The sequence below is a fragment of the Manis pentadactyla genome, chromosome 15, assembly GCF_030020395.1.
Source record: "Manis pentadactyla isolate mManPen7 chromosome 15, mManPen7.hap1, whole genome shotgun sequence".
Taxonomy (NCBI): Eukaryota; Metazoa; Chordata; class Mammalia; order Pholidota; family Manidae; genus Manis; species Manis pentadactyla.
The window spans coordinates 66623342-66641808 of NC_080033.1; the positions used below are offsets into that span (position 1 = coordinate 66623342).

Consider the following 18467-nt stretch of genomic DNA (forward strand, 5'->3'; position numbering starts at 1 on the left):
CCACATGCCTGTGGGGCTTTTCATCACTTCTTGGGCTTTCAATCAAGGATCTCAGAGTCAGCTGACCCCCAAGCGCTAGGGCAGAAGAGATAAAAGCATGTGAAGAAGAAAAATGGAAGAAGCTTGCATTTGCTGTGCACCTACTGTGTGTCGGGCAAGGGGTTGGTATTGTCCCGTCTGACTGATGAGAGCTGCCATTTGGTTAGGGACAGAGCTGGGATGCAGCCCAGGCAGGCCCTTGATCAACGCCTCTCCGAATGACACTAACGTTTTTTAAGCACGCACTCTGTGATGATCACTTTGGCTGGCATGTAGCGCTCATCTTGTACATTTCTCCAGGGACCCTGCAAGGCAAGTATTAAAATGTACAGAAGAGCAAACAGGTTCTGAGAGGTTAAGTTGCCTACCTAGGGTCACTTGGCTAAGTGGCGGGCCAGGATCCATGCTCAGGGCTGCCCAGTAATGAAGCTTATGTCTTGTGTGTAGATGTGATGTACACCTGAATCGGCAGGCTTTTTAGTGAGTGGGGAGACCCAGCTGTGTGGAACAGTGGTTAAGGGCAGGTCTTGTGGAGTCAGAAAGACCTGGTTCTTCCCTCCAGGGCTAACTAGCTTCAGACAAGTGACTGGACCTCTCTGTGCCCAGCTGACATCTGTTGCACTGGAGCCGAGATTAGCACCCATTTCATAGAATTGAGGACTGGATGCTCTAATACATATTCAGTGCCTAGCTCTGTGCCTGACACATGGGAGCCTTTGATAAATGGTCACGTTTTTATTGCCACAGGTGACAGATGTGATCTTGACCTTCAGCACCCTCAACTAGGTATCTAAAGGGGATGGGTGGGAACACACAAATCTGTCCTCCTCCTTGACCTGCTGTGTTGGGAATATAGGGGCTAGATTTTATGTCCTCTTTATTCAGGTTGTTCCCAAGGCCTCCTCTTAAGAGGCTTCAGATATCATCAAACCCCCCAGATGGTGGACAGGATCCTGAGGGGGGAAAGGAGTGGGGAGAGGAGGCTGCTAGGTGGCAAAACAGTTCTGAGAAGAGCCATGTGTCCGCTGGCCGAAGCCGGCTTCCCCGGCCTCCCGGGCCTTTGTTGAGTGTTGAGTTGAGTGTGTGGAGTGGCCACTCAGCTCGGGGCTTAAGTGTCCCCTCTAAATGCAGGGGCTCCTAGTGGGCTCTCTCCATCCCCGGGGGTCACACCTGGACGGGTGGGAAGAGGTCTCCCTGCAGAGTGGCATGGCCTGCCACCAGCGTCTGGGGCAGTGGAAGCAGCATCTGGGCTCAGCAAAGCCTCTTCCTGGAAATGCGCGCAGGTGCGCGCGGGACCAGCTGGAGCACAAAAGCCAGAAAGACGGGTCTGCCCCTTGCATAGGTGAGCACCGAAGCTCACTGGTGAGAGGTACCTGCTTTGGAATCAGGTTAAATCCTACTCTGCCACCCTTATTACCTATGCTCCCAGGAGAGTGACTGCACCTCAGAGTCTCATGTAACTCCTCTGTCCAAGGGAAAGTAGGGGAACCGTCATGAGAAAGAGAAATGGGTGGGATGAGCATTACTGAGCTCTGACACATGCCTGAGGCATGGTGAGCTCATCGCCGTGAAAAGGGGGGACCAAAGGCAGGCTTTCATCTACCCTGGGCTGAAAAATGACTGATGTTTAGTAATTGGCCATAAATGGGCTGCTCCAACTCCACTGACATTTGCATAAAGAAAAAGGTGTTGGAATTAAAATAACCTTCCACGTGTTTCTGGATTCTAAGCTCATGGGTCGGGCTGTCTCCATGGGGACCTAGAGACTGGAGCCCAGAGGCCAGCCCTGGTTTGCGGGCACTGTCACCCCTCACGCAGTTGATTAAAATCAAATCCGCCACTCACCAGCTGGTCTGCGCTCTAGCTCGTGTGATGCATCAGATGCCCTGATACTCCTTAAACCTGCCCTTGGTGGTGGGCACCGTGAGTCTCTTCCTAGGCCTCGGGGACGGTCATGGCCAGGGAAGAGGTGTGCTATGAGCCGCAGACGCTGCTCTGCTAGGAAATATGAATCAACACCGATGTGCCGTGTCCACCAAGACAGACAGACCAAACAAAACACACCACAAAACTAGCAAAAAAGACCATAGTGGCCGTTCTGACTTTTCCCATGATTTTATCCCTTTCCTCATTCACATTCTCATAGGATGGCCGTAATTGGTACCCATTGTATAAAAAAATTGCGGTTTGGGGGCTAGGGGGTGTATCTAAAAATTAAAGAAGTTTGATCCATTCAACTTATTTTTTGCAAGTTAATTGCTTGGATTTGAATTTAGCTAAAACATCGTGAGCCAACTCATGGACATCAGTGTTCCCTGGGAACCTACTTTGAGAACCACTGAAATAATGTATGTGCTGCTCCTAAAAGACTGTCTGGCACAGAGTCAAGACTCAGAAGTCTGTTTCCTTTCCTGTCTGTGGTGAAGCTGCCTTCTGGCCTCCAAGCTACATCACTGTGAACCAGGCTAAGCGTGGGTCTCAGCCCTGCCCACATTTCTTCTCACCGAAGCCTAAGAGGATCCCCACTTACAGAAGAAGAAACCGAGTCCACCAAGGAGAAGTGCCTCGCCCAGCGTGCTGTAGCTCACACGTGGTGAAACAACACGGGACTCGGTTCCCTGCCCCGAGCCGTCCCTTAGTTCCTTCCCGACCAAGCCTCTGAGGGTCTTCTGATCTGTTTAATTAAGGAAAAGTGACAGCTGTGCTCTGCCTGAGAGGCTGAAAGCTTTTGAAACTCTTTGGACTTTTGAGATACAAATGCTTCCTTTTATTAATACTGGATTTTTGTTTTGCTTTCCCCCTGCTCTCTGTGCTCCAATCTTCAGAACACAAACTTGACTACCCAGGAGCATGAAAACATCATTGTGGTGAGTGTCTCACTGATCCCCCTCCCGGTGCCTGCCTCCCAGTGCCCACAATCCTTCCCCTGGTTTGAGTTAATTCTGGAAGCGCCAGTGTAATCCATTAGCATGGCAGCCTTGCTCAGCCAGACAGACTCCCTCCTGCCTTTGCACATTTCAGGGCTCCAGCTGATGGGGGGTGGGGAAGGCAGTAATTATCAGTCTTTGAGGTTTGTAGTAAGTCCGCCTTTATCACCTCCTCCTTCCTGAGTGTGCCACAGGGAGGTGAAGGCAGGAGATGGCAGAGACCCCAATAGTTTATTCAGAGGCATAACCCTATTAGCTGAAAGATAAACATTCTCTTTCTTGCCCCAGGACCTATCCTAATTAACCCACAAATAAAACTTTAATTCCCTCTGATATGCAAAGTGAGATGTTACTTTCTAGGACTTGTCTATAATGTAAGCATCTTCTGGATAAAATGTCTTCCTGGGTGATTTTAAGCTACGAAACTAGAGAGAAGAAAAAAATGAAGTTGCCCTCACTGGGTACCAAGCACTGTGCTATGTAGTTGAATCCATGGATAATTAAGACAGCCCCTGCTCCCAAGGGGTGCAACATTATTATAGGAAGAGAAATGAGATCACTGCGAAAATGCAGTCTTGTAGTGTAGAGAGTGGAGTGATCAACTTACTTGGGAGAGAAGCCAGCGAGTCTCCTGGAGGCAGTGACATCCGAGCTAGGTTTTGAAGTATCAGTAGGAGTCTGCCAGATGGCAAAAGAATAAAAGGCGTTTCAGAGAGGAAATCAAACATGCACAGCATGTTGTATTCTGAAAGCTTCAATGTTTCTGGAACATGAAGCTTAAGAAAATGGGAAGCAGCAAGGCAGAATCTGACATTGCAGTAAGTTGAGGCAGAGCCTGTAGGCCCAAGAAAGGACCTGGACCATTCACCTTTGAAACAAGGGCAGTATCCCAGCCACTGTGCCCTCTGAGTGAACTAGAGATTGGGGATCCCACCCACTGGGCCCTGGCAAGCCCAGCCTGGAGAGCCACCCACAGCCTCAGCTGGGTCCTCTGGGTGCCAGAGGAGGTGAGCCCTCGACCTTTCATCATGGAGAGTAGAGGCAGCAGCTCACGTGGAGCCCCACCCCCGGGGTCTGGCCCACAGAAAGTGCTCCATGGGCGTCTGCTAAAAATCCAGGGGTTTTACCCATGCTGTGCCCTTCTCTTGCCAGAACTGGGGAAACCTCAACCTGGGCATCCCCCAGTCACCCACCACCACTTTTCTCTGGTGTAGTATTAATTAATAAATTAATTGAACACACATTTGTTGACGTATGAGTACAAGTGTGTGCCAGACACTAATGTCCGCTCCACGGACATGGAGCTGCCATTGAGCGGTTTCCCGTGTGCTGGGGGAGCCGAACAGGTCACCAGACAACCAAGAAATAACACGGTCAGGGGCTGAGGTCTGTTCGGGGCAGACACATAACCTCCTCCATCAGGGAGGGTGCCGTGCTGGGAGGAAGGTGACAGAGGGCTTCCAGGACGTGGTGAGCAAATTGCATCTTCAAGGTGGGATAGGGGTGCTTTAGGGAAGGCGGTCCAGGCAGGGGGCCCAGCAAGGGCAGAGTGGTGAGACTGGGGCTGGTGGAGAAGCAGGAGGGAAGGTGGGTGCCGGGGAAGGGTTTGGCTTCTTCCTCTCCCAGCTGGTGACACCTTTGGGTCCAACCATGCACTTCGGCTTTGGAAGAGGGTGTGGGCTTTGGACTTGGGACAAGCCCAGGAAAGGAATTTTGATCTGAGAATTTAGGCTGCCTATATCCAGCTAATTGGGCTGGGCTGACCCCTTAGTTGGGCTGGGCTGAGCCCTGCTGCTCAGCGGGGATGCCTGAGAACAGGGGAGAATTTAATCTAGGGCCCACCCTCCATGTCTCTCGATTGTTTCTGTGAAGCCCTCTGTAGTCCCCTTTCATTCCAACCATTACTTTACCTGATTTGACCTGTTGGCGATTAGTCTTCTCCCCACAGGACCTAGTATTTTTTCATGCACTTATTTTTCGAAAAAGCTTTCACAAATAACTTGAGTTGTTTTTATTTGGTCCATCTGGGGTCAGGCAGCTGTACAGTATGTAACCGTTGGCTGGTAACAGCTGGCGGGTCACTGCATGAGCTTTTGGACCTGGAGTCCAGCGTGCTGGGTGGGGGATGTAGGCTTGAAGCCAAAAGTGGGTTCGAGTTCAGAGCCTAACGCAGAGCCGGGGCCCCCATACTATCTGCAGCCTTGGGTGAGTAATGGAAGAACTTACAGTTTTATTTAAAATAGCTCTAAGAAATTCTTTAAAATAGTTTTTGAGGATGTCACGCATATATTTCCATTGTAAAAAGGAAAAAGATTCACCCCATGCCAGTGCCCTCTTCTGAGACAGCCCCTGGGGACTTTGAGATGTCAGCAGGCCGGTGACAAGCTCACACGGGCAGATGCGGCTGCCATTTTTCTTTTTTGTTCCTACCGTTATAATGTCACGCTGCAGGCGTTGTTCTGTGTTGTCTTCTCACGTAACCACATGTCTCAGAGGTTCTTTCGAGTCTTCTTGTGCATGTCTACCCCAGGCTTCCCACTTCAGCACAGTGACGCTGGGGATGGACCGTTCTTTGTGTGGTGGTCATCCTGGATGTTGTGGGTGCTGAGTAGCATTCCTGCCCCACCCGCTGGATGCCAGTAGCCCTCCCGATCATGGCCAGGAAATGTCTCCAGATGGGTGCCAGGGCAGCCCTGGCTGAGAACCTCTGGTCTGCTCCACTCTTTCTGTTGGCTCTAGGATGTTTTTATTTAATCAGATGACCATTCAGATCATTTCCACCTACCTTGTTGCTCTAAGCCTCAGTTTCCTAATCTACAAAATGGCTATGGCAGTGCCTTTCTTACAGGGCTGCCGGGAGGGTTAAATGGGACAGTGCATTCCACATGCTTAGCAGATGGCCAGGCTCATATGTCCACAAAAACATAAACCATTTTTATTAATTATACATTTTTAAATCATTACACTTTGTGACTGGGACAGTCCCTGTAACCTCCCTGACCCTCTGTCCCTTCATACGCACAAATGGAAAGAACTACTGCTTGACCTCACAGAGTTGTCACAAGGATCAAATGAGATAATAGCTGTGGAAGCCCGGAGCCCATGCCTGACACCCGTTGTGGGTACCTAAGTTGTTCCTTTATTCCTTGACTCGTCCCGGAGCAAGAGGGGGCCCGGCATGCTGGAGGACTCGCCCTGGGGGATGCACCCTGTGTGTGGTCCCCTCTCCCACAGCTGGTCCCAGAGCGAGGTCTGGGGAGCAGAACACCGCAGGCCGGCCAGCGCCTCAAAGGCTGGGGGCAGCGGGGAGGGTTGTCCTGCCGCCCTGCATGGCCAGACCTCTTCCTGTGTTCGCAGAGGGCTCGGCGCTGGGCAGCAGAGAATCCCCACATGGCAGGCCAGGTGCTGACCCTGGGGCCAGGCTCACTTTCAGGTGTTTGTGGCTCTTCATCTCCCTGTTTCTCTGTCAACCTTGTCACCAGAGGGGCTGTTTGTTTCCCAGCTGTGTGGAGAGCCAGGGCTCAGAAGTAGCCTGGTGAATAACTCAGGCTCCTGGTCACAGACGCGGGTTCAAATCCTGCCTCCACCATGCTCTGACCGTGCCTCCTTGGGCAGCAGACTTGATTTCTCTGAGGAAAGGGGGCAGGACTCCCACTCACCTCCCAGCACACATGAAGGTTCAGTGACGGGACCGCTCGGAGCCCGACACAGAGCACCCAGTGTAGCACCCGCTGTTTGGACCATTACCGGGACTGGTCCATGTGGCGTGGCGTCTGGTGGGGCTGTGGCTCAGCCTTGCGGTCAGCGAGGAGTCCACCAGCCTCCGACCCACGCTGTCTGGGAGAAGGCCCCATGATCATGGGCATGTTCTCTGTCTGTGCCACTCGGTGTTGTGGTCCCCGGCTTCCCTGGACTGCTGAGCACTTGAAATGTGGTTAGTGCCACAGAGGAACTGCATTTTTAATGTATTTCATTTTAAATAATTTCTCTCGAACTAGTTAAAATTTGAAAAGTCACATGTGGCTAGGGGTTACCGAATTGGACAGCGCAGCCCTAGACAGGTAAGATCCTGGGCCTCTTCTCCAGCTGTTGGTCAAGCCTGGCTGTTGGCGCTCAGAAGCAAAACCCAAATTTCAATGACCATTTCTCATGCATGTGCTCAAATAACTGGTCAACTAACCGTCACCGCTTACCAGCAGCCAGTTCTGCTGTCCTTGCTCTGGTCCCGAGACAAGCAGGAGGAGGACTGAGCTGTGGGGTTGGTGATGGGGAGACAGTCTCGCCACAGAGCCTGCCTGGGGGCCCGGGTGGAATCGTCACCCCCTGCTGCCCTATCCAGTACAGTCAAAGACAGCCCCCCGGTGATGGTGTCAGCAACACGCTGTGCTCAAGGCAGTGGGCCTATCCCGAGCCTGGACCCCAAAGCTTCTAGAATTTTCTTTCATCACACCCCCTTCAGAACTCCTGTGATCAGTAACTCTTGTTTTCCCCATTTCCTGGACTGGAAGACTAATGCCCAGGGAGGTTGAGTTGCTCACTCAATGTCACACAGCCTGCAGTCTCAGTGCTGGGCCCCAGGTCTCCTATTTCCTAAATTTATGCCTAAGTTTGTGGCAAATAGGAAAATGAATGGATTTCACATAGGTATTAGCCATTCAGCAACTCACATTTATTGGGAGCTGGCCTTATTTCAGAATCTGTGAGAGACAGTTTACAACAGAGGCTCTCAATTGGGGTCACTTTTGTATCCTATGGGGCATTTTCCTGGATACATTTTTTTTTCAATTGCTCAAGCTTTTTATTTGGATTTGAGATTTAGCAAAGTCATTAAAGCAAAAATCATGCAAAAGGCAGGAAAATTAAACACCATTCAGGCCCTGGGGACCTTGCCCAAGAATGATAGTGGGAATTATTGTACAGCCAGCCTAAGAAGGCTGTGCGGAAAATGAATTCAAGGGGCATCGGTAGTCTGACCTCCCTTGATGTACAGGAGTGTGTCTGGAGACATCTGTGATGGTCAGAGCTGCGGTGGGGGCTGCTGCTGGCACCGAGTGGGGCGAGAACAGGGATGCTGCCAAACATCTTACGGTGTGGGGGACCTTCCCCACCACAAGGGGTGACTGGCCCCAAATGGTCCGTGCGTGGCCGAGACGCCCTCGGCCATTTGTTACTCCTCTAACTCTGCTGTGCCTCTCTCTGCTCCACTTCCCACGGCAGGAACCTGGGCTTAACAGAGATGCCCTAAGTCGCTCAGTAGTCACACTGCGCTGAGCACCGGAGCCAGGACTCTGGCCCAAAGCCGGGGCTTACCATCACCATGCTCTCCTGCCTTGTAGCCAGAGACTGTTGGTCTGAGGGGGCATGGATGGATATTGGCGGGTCCCACAACCCCCAAAGTTACATGCATCACTGTAGGTGTACATTTTTCTGGAGGGCAGCCCTGAACTTTTATTGGCTTCTCTGTGGAGCCATGTGTGCCCCCCACCCCACCCCCATCCCCCAAATACTGGAGCTCTGACCTGCAGGTCAGAGAACTGGTCTTTCTGCCCAGACGGTGACAGGGAGGCAGTGTCCCCATCATAAGCCAGCCCTCTGTGTAGACATGCCCCCTGTAGCTGGCCCTCCAGGTGGACGTGTCCTTGCCTGAGTTCTCCCTAGAGGTTCTGACTGACACTGCTTTGTTGTCTTCTAGGCAATTGCTCCTTTGCTGGAAAACAACCACCCACCACCAGATCTCTGCGAATTCTTTTGCAAGGTATGGCATTACTAAGCTGGGGCTGCGTGTGCCGTGTGAAGGTATGCCTCCATGTGTGCGCACCAGACGTTGGCTTTGCACAATTTGCTGATGACCCAGGACCTCCACCTCACAACCCTGGGTCAGAGCCCAGGACGCTGCCGGGCAAGTGCTCACTGAGGCCTGAGGCCCAAACCAGTGGGTCGGGGAAGAGAGTCTGGCTTTTTCTTGGAGTATCTTCGTGACTGTCTTGGGAGAAGCTTGCAGCAGATTTTCTGGGTTTCTGACGTCAGAGCTGGGTTATTTTTAGCCAAGGCTCTTCTGAGTACAGCTGGCCTACAGCAGGGGCATGGCCATAGGGATTTTCCTGAACAGGAAAAGCAGGCAGGGGATGCCAGGTTAGCACGGAGGAGCCATGGAGCAGGACATCTGTTCCCAGGAGCCAGCACCAGCCTTTCAGTGGGATGTACCCGGAACATGCCCAGGGACCAGGCGCCCCTCATTCCGAGAGCACACTCAGCAGGCGGGGAGCTGAACCTGCAATGTAGTCCTGTTTTGTTCTTTGTTGTGGGGTTTTTTGTGCAATGGCTTGATGTCCTTGGAAGGATGCAGGGCCACAGGAACCAGGTCTGGTGTGCCTTCCAGGACCCGCTGCCTGCCCCACCTGGTCTTACTCCAGTTGGTTCACTCCTTCATGCTCTTCCCTCCCCGGCTCCGTCCTCAGCCACATACTGTCCTTAGTGGGCGTGTGGGCTGTGTCCACCAGTGGGACAGGTGCAGCACCTGGGACGCCTGGTGGTCTCTGGAGGAAAGGGGACCTTGATGCACAGTTGCCCCCACACTGTCCCTGCCCCCACCCCACCCGGGAGGATGTCCTCTCTGTTTGTCACACAGGCTTTGGGAGATGATTGTGTCATCCTCTCTGGCCCTATCTCTGCACTGGGAGATCTCTTCCAGCACCCCACGGAGCAGAGGGTGGACCCAGGGCACATTCTTCATGTGTGTGCGGCACGTGCCAGTGTGTGCCTTCTGCGAGGGGCAATGAGTGGGTCCGCATGGGCACGCACCCGAGTATAGTCATGCCTACGTGTGTGTGCATGTCCGAGCTGGCCTCTGCGCAGGTGTCGGGCTCCTGTGCTGCATCAAGGCCCCCTGGGCCCACAAGGGGAAGGAGCAACAGCCTGGTGAAGCCGAGGACTTCGGAGGAGGGCCTTCTCTGTGCCCTTTGCTCGAGGGTTCGGGCCCCCGGGCAGGGTAAGGTCAGATAACCCAGGGTCTGAGAGAATGGCCAGCTGCTCTCTTACTTGTCATGGGAAGTCATCTCCTCACTCAATATTTTGTCCAGTTTAATCCAGATCTGCTCCTTGTTCTTCTCCCAAACTGTGTGGTCTCTCCCAGATCTCACAGTTCTCAAACTTTTTTTCTGAAACAACAGACCTCTGTTCAAATTGTCATACCTGAGGGTTCTTGGTAGCACAGTTTGAAAACCAGTGTTGTAGAAGAAGTCCTGATCAACTCCCCACTAACACAGTGGCTGCCCTGCCGTTTGGAGGCAGGAGTCCCAGCCCCAGCTGGTGCCTTGCCTGCCAGGCAGCCTGCCCGGGGAGGAGAGCTTAAGGGGCACCAAGCTGCCCCCCCAGGTCCACTCCAGGCCAGCTCTCTGGGCACCCCTGGGCAGCCTCTCCTGCCAGACTTTGAAGCTGGGGAAAGTTCCTAGGATCTGAGGGAAGTTTATTTACCTTGGATTTCCAAGGAAAGCCCCGATTTCTAATATCCCAGGCCGGTGTCCTCATCCAGGGGTTGCAGACTCAGCACCCCCAGGTCCGGGCAGGTTATGAACATGTTGCAGTTGGCGGCGCCCTGGCTGCTCCACCCGAAGGCCTCTGATTTCAGTTGGAAAAATCATACCGGACAGAGAGCATGTATCTGAGAGCTGCTTCAGCCTGTAGTCTGTAGCTAGTTACTCAAAGCCAGCAATCAAAAAATCCCACAATTATCAGGATTCTGGTGTCCAAACTGTAAATAAACCCCTGGTATGCTTGCACCTGATTTTCAAGAGACTCCTCTCTTCGGCCAGGCACTCCGAACCTTAGGGCTGCTGAAGTACCAGGACTGTATCAGAACAGACTTCTCTCTACCACCTGAACAATCTGAGACTTTGAGATCAAAACAAAAAGCAGACAAGATCCCATCCCTGCCTGCTTTTCTTCCTCCAAAAATATGAACAAAAAGCCGTGCAACAATATTCAACAAGGGAACCCCATCATCAGGGCTGGGCTTTCCACCCCTGAGCCCTGCCAGGAGCCGTAGACCTCGGGCAGGACTTTGACAGGCTCGTGTGGCCCCCGCCCGACCCTGCCAGGCTCGGCCCTGACCACGTCCTCTCTCTCCCCAGCACTGCAGAGAGCGGCCCCGCTCCATGGTGGTCATCGAAGTGTTTACCCCCGTGGTCCAGAGAATCCTCAAGCATAACATGGTGAGTCCCCCCAACACCCAGACTGCAAAGCCCAAGGAGGCAGGCCCAGGGCTTCCACTTTTACAAAGATTTGGCCAGCCTGACAGCCAGGGACTGGGGGTGGGGTTCTGTTAAGTTGGGGTATTCATGTAGCCTGACCCCTGGGCTGTGTTTCTTTCTATTAAGACAACAGGAAGAATCTTTTCCAATACAAATAACAAAATTTATGTGGCCAGGAGAGAGAGAGAAGTCTTCCGCATGTAGAGTCACAAGTGATGTCTGTAGATACTCAAGGAAGAGGTGTGGAGCTCTTCACTCCTAAGTGGGGACTGTCCGTAGTGACATCCTTCCAGAGGGCACCACATTGGAGCAGGGAAGAGAGTGACCGGCTGGCAGAGGAACCTGACAGTTAGGACCTCGGCCAGGTGATCCGGCCAGGATTCTCACAGCAGCAGTGAGAAGCCACAGTGGTGGCCTGCGCCCCTGCTGGAACGTGAGAACGGGGACGCTGTGCTCTGGGTCTTCCTCCCAAAAACCCACAAGCCCAGTGTGCTCACGGGAAAAACGTGAGACGCTCCCAACTGAGGGACGGTCTACAGAACACCTGACTGCACTCCTCACAGCTGCCCAGGGCCTCAAGGACAAGGGAGGTGTGGGAAGTGATCACGGTTAAGAGGACCTAAGCATATGTGGTGATGAAATGTTGGGGTGTCCTGGATGGGATCCTGGAACAGCAAAAGGACATTAGGGGAAACTGAGGAAATCTGAATAATGTATAGACTTCAGTTATTTTTTTTACAAAACACAGTGGCTGTATTTAGTTACACGCCCACAGAGGACCAGGCACTGCAATCTGTGTGACTCCTTTGCATTCTCTCATCAATTCCGTGAGAGCAGCAAATACTGTTTTCTCCATGCCCCATGTGGGGAAACTAAGGCTTAGCAACCTCTGCTACGTGGCCCCAGGGCTACAGCTAGGAATAACTAACATCTGCTCGTGGATATTTATTGAGCACCTTCATAGAGCCGGACACAGTGTGACACTCAAGCATGTTATGTCATTTGAGTGACCTCCTTCTATAGATGAGGAGAGTGAGAGCCAGAAAGTTCCGCAGGTCACCCAGAGGACCCGTCAGCAGCTGGGTGCGCCCTGTGGAGTGCTAAGGGCACGGTCGGAAGTGAGGGCCGGTGTTCCGACCTGCTCTGCTGAGCCGGCCCCCAGCCTGGCCTGGAGTCACCTCGGTGACCTGGAGGCGTCTGTCTGACTGCAGTGTGGGTTCAGCTACCGACTCAGGTGTGGGGTGCCTATGACTGCTGCTTCTACCCTCTCAAGACTCAGTGGGTGAAAACCACTCTAAAAAGGGGTGACCTGCAGATAGATCAGTTTGTGAAGTAGCTTTCCTGTCTCCACACTGTGCCCCCCAAGAATATCATGTAACCTACCCACCCTTCCCCGATCAGGAATGAAAATGTATGACACACGGGATCTGTAAAGAAAGTCTCCACTGTTCTGTTTTGTTTTTTAGATGAGAGTCCTGATTCAGGTTGGTTTTTATTAAATGGGCTCCACTGAGCGGGGGCAGAAGAGACAGATGAGTTTGGGGACCACCAGGCTGCCCTCCGAAGCCTAGCTGGTCAACCTCATCATGACCCTGGCACCTGCAGGTCCCTGACTGTGGACGTGGGAATGGCTGCAGGGTCCTCTTTGGCCAGTGTCTGTGTTTCTATGCTGACAAGCCCCTGAGTCAGCAGCCACCATGGAGATTGGTCTTTCCACGCCTAGCGGAGCTCTGTCACCCCCTGTTGTCGTGCTGCCCTGGGAAGCCCAGGAAACGTCAGTCTCAGTGTGGTGCACTGGGCCAGGCGGGAGTCCTCTGTCCTTGGTTAGGCTTTAGCCTTTTGAGGGTGCTTTTTCTATATTGTTCCAAGTGGATGAGGTCATCAAACATCTTTTAGTTTAGTTCTGGAGCCCAGTGGGTGCAAAAGGGTGCCCCCTGGGACCCTGTGCCTGGGGACCATCCCCAGCCCAGGGCCACATCCATGTCTCGGCCACCTTCCTGCACTCTTGCTCAGGAGTAGGAACAGGTGCCTCTTCACTGAGGGTGTTTGGGAACAAGAGGAGTTACGTTTGTCCAGCACTGCCCTTGTGTCCCCAGGAGTCCCAGAGTTCCTCCACCCCTGCCAAAATTGGGGGCCCCAGATTAGGGCATCTCCTGACTTGGCTGTGCTGAGTGGCCTCAGATAATGGTTCACAGGAGGCTGGGGGCCCAGAAGCTCTCAGGCGGCTGCAGAAGAGTTGGCAGCTTCCCCGAGGGTTGTTGGGGATCTGGCTGGACATCTGCAGACCCCTTGTGGTCATGCAGAAGGGAAGCCCCAGGTTGGCCACTTGCTTTTTTTGAGGACGTCTGTGTGGCACGCTGATGCCTGCCACATGGGTGGGTTGTTGCCATGCCAGAGGGTTGACTGGCTACAAGTGCCGAAAAGCCCTTCCATGTCAGGATATTCCCTAATCTCCACAGACCGCCATCAAAGCAAGAGGGTGGCAGGGCCAGCTCTTTGAAGTGAAAAATGTAGAAAGAGGAGATGGCTGGTGTCTTCCCATTGCCTTTCACGAGCAGCTCCAGGCCGAGCAGGCCCCACGGCCTCCCAGGCCCCTGGCCACCTCTGCTGCGTGTCCTGGCTGCTACTTCTGCCCTCTCTCTGCAGGACTTTGGGAAGTGCCCGCGACTGAGGCTGTTTACTCAGGAGTACATCCTTGCCTTGAATGAGCTCAACGCGGGGATGGAGGTGGTGAAGAAGTTCATTCAGAGGTGGGTCTCCCGGCCGCACCCCCTCCCTCCCCTGGCCTGTGACCCAGTTTACCTCCTCACTGCAGAACCACTGGCTCCATCGATGCCCAGAGCAGAGCCACTAGTGTCCAAAGGCCCCAAGCGTCTCAACTGTGAGGGTCTCCTGGGTCCCCATGACAACGTGTGGTCTGAGGTGCTTGCTTTGTGACATTGAGCCAGTTGCTGTACCTCTCTGGTCCTGTTTCCTCCACTGTCTTGGGTTGGGGGTGGTGATTATGCAGCCAAATAAGATGATAGATAAGGAAGCCCCTCACAGAGTGCCTGGTGCTCAGTAGGAACTCCGGAAATGGTAATGATCCTAAATAATACAAGTATTTGCACAGGTCCCACACCCTTGGGCTGCAGGTGCTGGGTGTGTAGGAAACGGTCCCCTGGTGGCTGTGGAGAGTCATCACTGGGGACTGGAACAGCCACCTCCCGAACTTGGCCAAGAGCGAGCCACATCTGGTTCTGATTCCCTTCTGGCACTTGGGGAGGGGCTGTGGCTTTTGCTTTGATTTTTTCTTTTTCTGTCTGTGCCTCAGTTTCCTCATCTGTGAAATGAGCACCATGGTACCCACTGCGTGCAGTTAACATGAGGATTCGGTGTGCTCACACGTGTAAAGCGCTAGGAGTGCATAGATGTGATGGGAGCACTCAGTGGTCATTGTCACGGCTCTTCTCATTTTTTAAGAAAACCAAATCGACCTGTTAACAATTCCGAAGCTGTGTATCTCCTAAATGTACTCGACCTGAAACTCACAGAGCATTTCCAAACCCAAATGGTGTGTCCTTCTGCTGGAGCCCAGGCAACATTGGGATCCTTTTAAAGCACCCAACTGTGGTTTGCAAAATTTTTTCAGGTTTGGCCTCTTAGTCCCAGTGGCCACAACAAATTTCCAGGAATGTAACACATATTATCTCCAGGTCCCAAACAGCTCTGGGAGTAGGGGGTTAGCCCCATTTTACAGGCGAGAAAACTGAGGCACAGAAATAGCCATAATATAAGTAACAGGAGCTGGCACCTTATGGAGGATGTAGCAACGGTGTCCCAGACATATGCCAGGGAGACCATAATGATTCTTCTTTCAAAGCAGGCCACTTTTGAGAGTAAAATGAGGCATTATGAATAATTATTCTAGAGCCCCTGACAGAATGCAACTGTCCCAGGATATATGGCCACTGTATGCTCAGTCTTCCCATGAATTAGAAAACTTGGTCCTTATTGTAAGCCATTGATGAGTGGCCCGTTGTCCCCATTTTATAGCTAAGGAAACTGAGAGTGGAGAGTTTAAGTAGTTTGCCAAGGCTGCTTGGCTGGACTTGAGCCCGGGCCTGCTGCAGCCGGAGCCCACGGCCTGGAACTGGGCTCACTGCTGCTGCCCATGGCAGGCCCAATCCCCGTGTTGCCAGCTCCCCAGCCGAGGGCCTAGGGTGCCCCGCACAGCACACAGCAGCACCCCAAGCCGTGGCTGACCAGCATCCTGCCCCCCACCTCCCTGCTGTGGGCGCCCCACTGCAGCCCCGCCTCAACCTGCCCTCTGTTCTTTTCCAGCATGCACGGCCCCACGGGGCACTGCCCCCACCCCCGGGTCCTGCCCAACTTGGTGGCCGTGTGCCTGGCTGCCATCTACTCCTGCTATGAAGAGTTCATCAACAGGTCAGTCACCACCCACACCGGGGCAGTCTGGGTGGAGACAGAGAGGGGCTGAGTCCCCAGGGATGGTGGCGTGTACACACCTGACCAGGCCAGGGAGGCGGAATGGCTTGCACTGGGCCCGCCTCAAGTGTGTTTGCCAGATCCCACGAGCTCCTTGAGTCTAGGACCCAGAACCCGGCGATGCGACTGGAAAAGCAAACCCCGCAAATCAGCACTGGCAGCTGCAGGGCCGCAGTGTTGGCTTGGCTTTGGGAACAAGTGTTTTATTCTGAAGGTTTCTCACCACCTGGCACACGTGACACATGGGGGGCTTGTATGTGCATTTGCATGCACGTGATGGTGAGGTTTGCTCTCTGTTTACCTTGTCTTTGTAAATCTCGAGTTGTTATTTATTTATTTTTATTGAAGTATCATTGATATGCCATCTTATATGGTTTCAAGTATATACATAGTGGTTCAACAGTTACCCAAACTCAGATTTTCTCTTGCCCATGGTTTGCATGTGTTCCTGAGAACCTGCTCTGCACTGGCACACATTTAAGTGCCCAGGATAAAGGAGAGCACGGAGTCCCTCTGGGTGCTTTTGCTCTACTGGGGCAGAAAACATACAAGTGCAGGTGCAGGGTTGTCAGGTGGTGCGACACGCCGTGGAATCAGTAGAGCAGAGCAGTGTGGAGGGCAGTGTGGCAGGCCGGAAGAGGGCGTGCAGGGCCACTACCTCAAGTGCCTCTGGATTTGGGTGCAGCAGCTTATTAGGGAAGTTACCCAGGAAGCCCTGGGAGGGGCCCGGCAGAGGAGGACAGCCAGCGAGTCTGTGTTCATCAACAGGTGGGCACGTGAGCAGGTGAGCACGCCCCACTGAGACCTCCCAAGAGACTGGGTGCAACACGTGTCACAGTCATTCCTCTGAGGGATGGTGACGCTGGGGTAGCTACTTCCCAGCTCCCTTTCTCCCCTGGATGAGGATCACTCCTGGGATGAGACTGACGCAGATGCCATTAGTTTGAAGAGAACTTTCCACAGTGACCTCTAAGGTCATTGAGGGGCTCTGGTGAGCAGGCCACACCGCTGGCACCTGCTGAGCCACCCCGTCTGAGTTGCTCAGGTGGTGCACTGCACAACCGTAAGGGGGCCAGATGTGTCTAGGCAGCACAGAGCAGGGGGCACAGCAAGGGTACGTTTCAGTCCTTAAAGAAAAGGCAGCAGAGCATTCTGAGTCACAAACCCTGTACAAACAGGGCTTCTAAAACCAACACTGTACTTTGAGTTCTTGGGGAAGGGGCTGCAAAAGAACCTTAAGAAGGAGACATTTCCTTATGACAGGGCTTGAGAAGGGAGCATTACTATTTTTAATATCCTCTGCCCAGGTCTTGATATTCAACAGGGACCATGTCCAATCTTGAATTGTTTGCCTGTTCAGAAAGAGGTGATAGTATCCCTGGGGCCAGGACAGGAAGATGTCACGCCGGCCATTCCCAGGTGCCTGTTGTATGGCCATCAGCATGTTACATTAAAGCCAGAGGAGAAGAAGACAAAGGTCAGAGGGTGTTGCATGGCCTGCACAGCCATCCCAGCATCCCGGGGCACACAGGATCGTGGGCCTCGCACACTCGCTCTGGAGCTGACCTGCGTGCGCCGCCGACTCAGGCCGCCCCAGGAAGCAGGAGGAGCCTCAGGAGTGGCCCACACCCTCGGGCACTCCTCTCCTCTGCAAGCCTCTGCCCATCTCGGCCTCCCTGGGCCTGCCCCACGGATGCCTGAGCTGCGCCTCTGGAGAGGGCAAGGGCAGGAGCTGGAAACGGCTCTCGCAGAGTTTTCCCTCTGCCTCTCCAGTGCCCTGCCCAGGTGCCCTGTGGCAGGGTTTCCCTGGCTGGCGGAAGGAAGCAGAGGGACGCTGGAGTTCTCTCCCGGCTCGCTCCACAGGAGAAGGGCAGAGCTGGAAAGAACCAGAATTAGGAGCCACACACACTGTTGCCCTGATAAGGGACCAGGGGCAGCAGGAGCCAGGCTTCTTCCTTCTCGCATCTTCCCAGCACTGGTTCAGTGAGGGCCCCCGTGTGCCAGGTGCTGACGGTGCAGAAGTGGACCAGCTGGGTGGGGCCGCTGCCCTCCTAGAGTGGACAGTGTAGCCATGGGTGGTGGGCCTGGGCAGTGAGTGAGCAAGTAGCCAATGGTACAGTTTGATCAGGGCTCTGGTGGGAGAAGCTAGAGGTGTAATTATCATGGTCTGTGCCAGGGAGTCTCAATACTGGCTGCATATCAGTCACCAGGGAGGCTTTACAAAATCAGAAAGCTCAACATATATACGCCCTATGACCCAGTCCTCATAGCTTTTAGCATGTTCATCAGCCAGCCACCAAGCCAGGATCCCTCCACCTCCAGGGGGTCGTGCTAAAGTGCAGATTCAGGTCCAGGGGCTCTGGGCATGGGCCTGAGACACTGCTCACCTACCAGACTCCCTGTGATGCCAGCGCTGCCGGTGGGGACCGCGCTCCCGGTGGCAGAGCAGTGCCCGTTACGACTGTGGAGCTTTTATTCTGAGTGCGGTGCGGTCGGTCGCCAGTGGGTTCTGAGCAGAGAAGGCCGTTGGTGAGACGTCGCTTTCCACAGTCCCCTCTGGCTGCTGCTGCTTGGAGGATGGGCTGGGTGGGCACGTGACCTTCAGGGCACCAGTAGGTGGTGGTTGCACCCAGGTGCCCAGGGTGGGGAAAGCATAGAGAGGGCCTCCTGCACAGGCTGGCCCCAGTTCCTGGCTCAAAACAGCCCAGCCCCCTCAGAGCCCACAGGAGTTTGGGTTCCTGGAGATGCTGTGAGTTCCTCCAGG

General features: G+C 53.6%; 1 protein-coding gene across 1 annotated transcript in view; it reads left to right on the forward strand.

Moving 5' to 3' along the window:
* Nucleotides 1–18467, forward strand: part of CMIP (c-Maf inducing protein) — a 208567-nt gene that overhangs the window by 162473 nt on the left and 27627 nt on the right. Inside the window, exons 5-9 of the mRNA XM_036909352.2 lie at nt 2865–2906; nt 8659–8721; nt 11096–11176; nt 13862–13965; nt 15539–15643. Coding sequence (XP_036765247.1) covers nt 2865–2906; nt 8659–8721; nt 11096–11176; nt 13862–13965; nt 15539–15643 — 395 coding nt within the window. The remainder of the gene's footprint in view (nt 1–2864; nt 2907–8658; nt 8722–11095; nt 11177–13861; nt 13966–15538; nt 15644–18467) is intronic.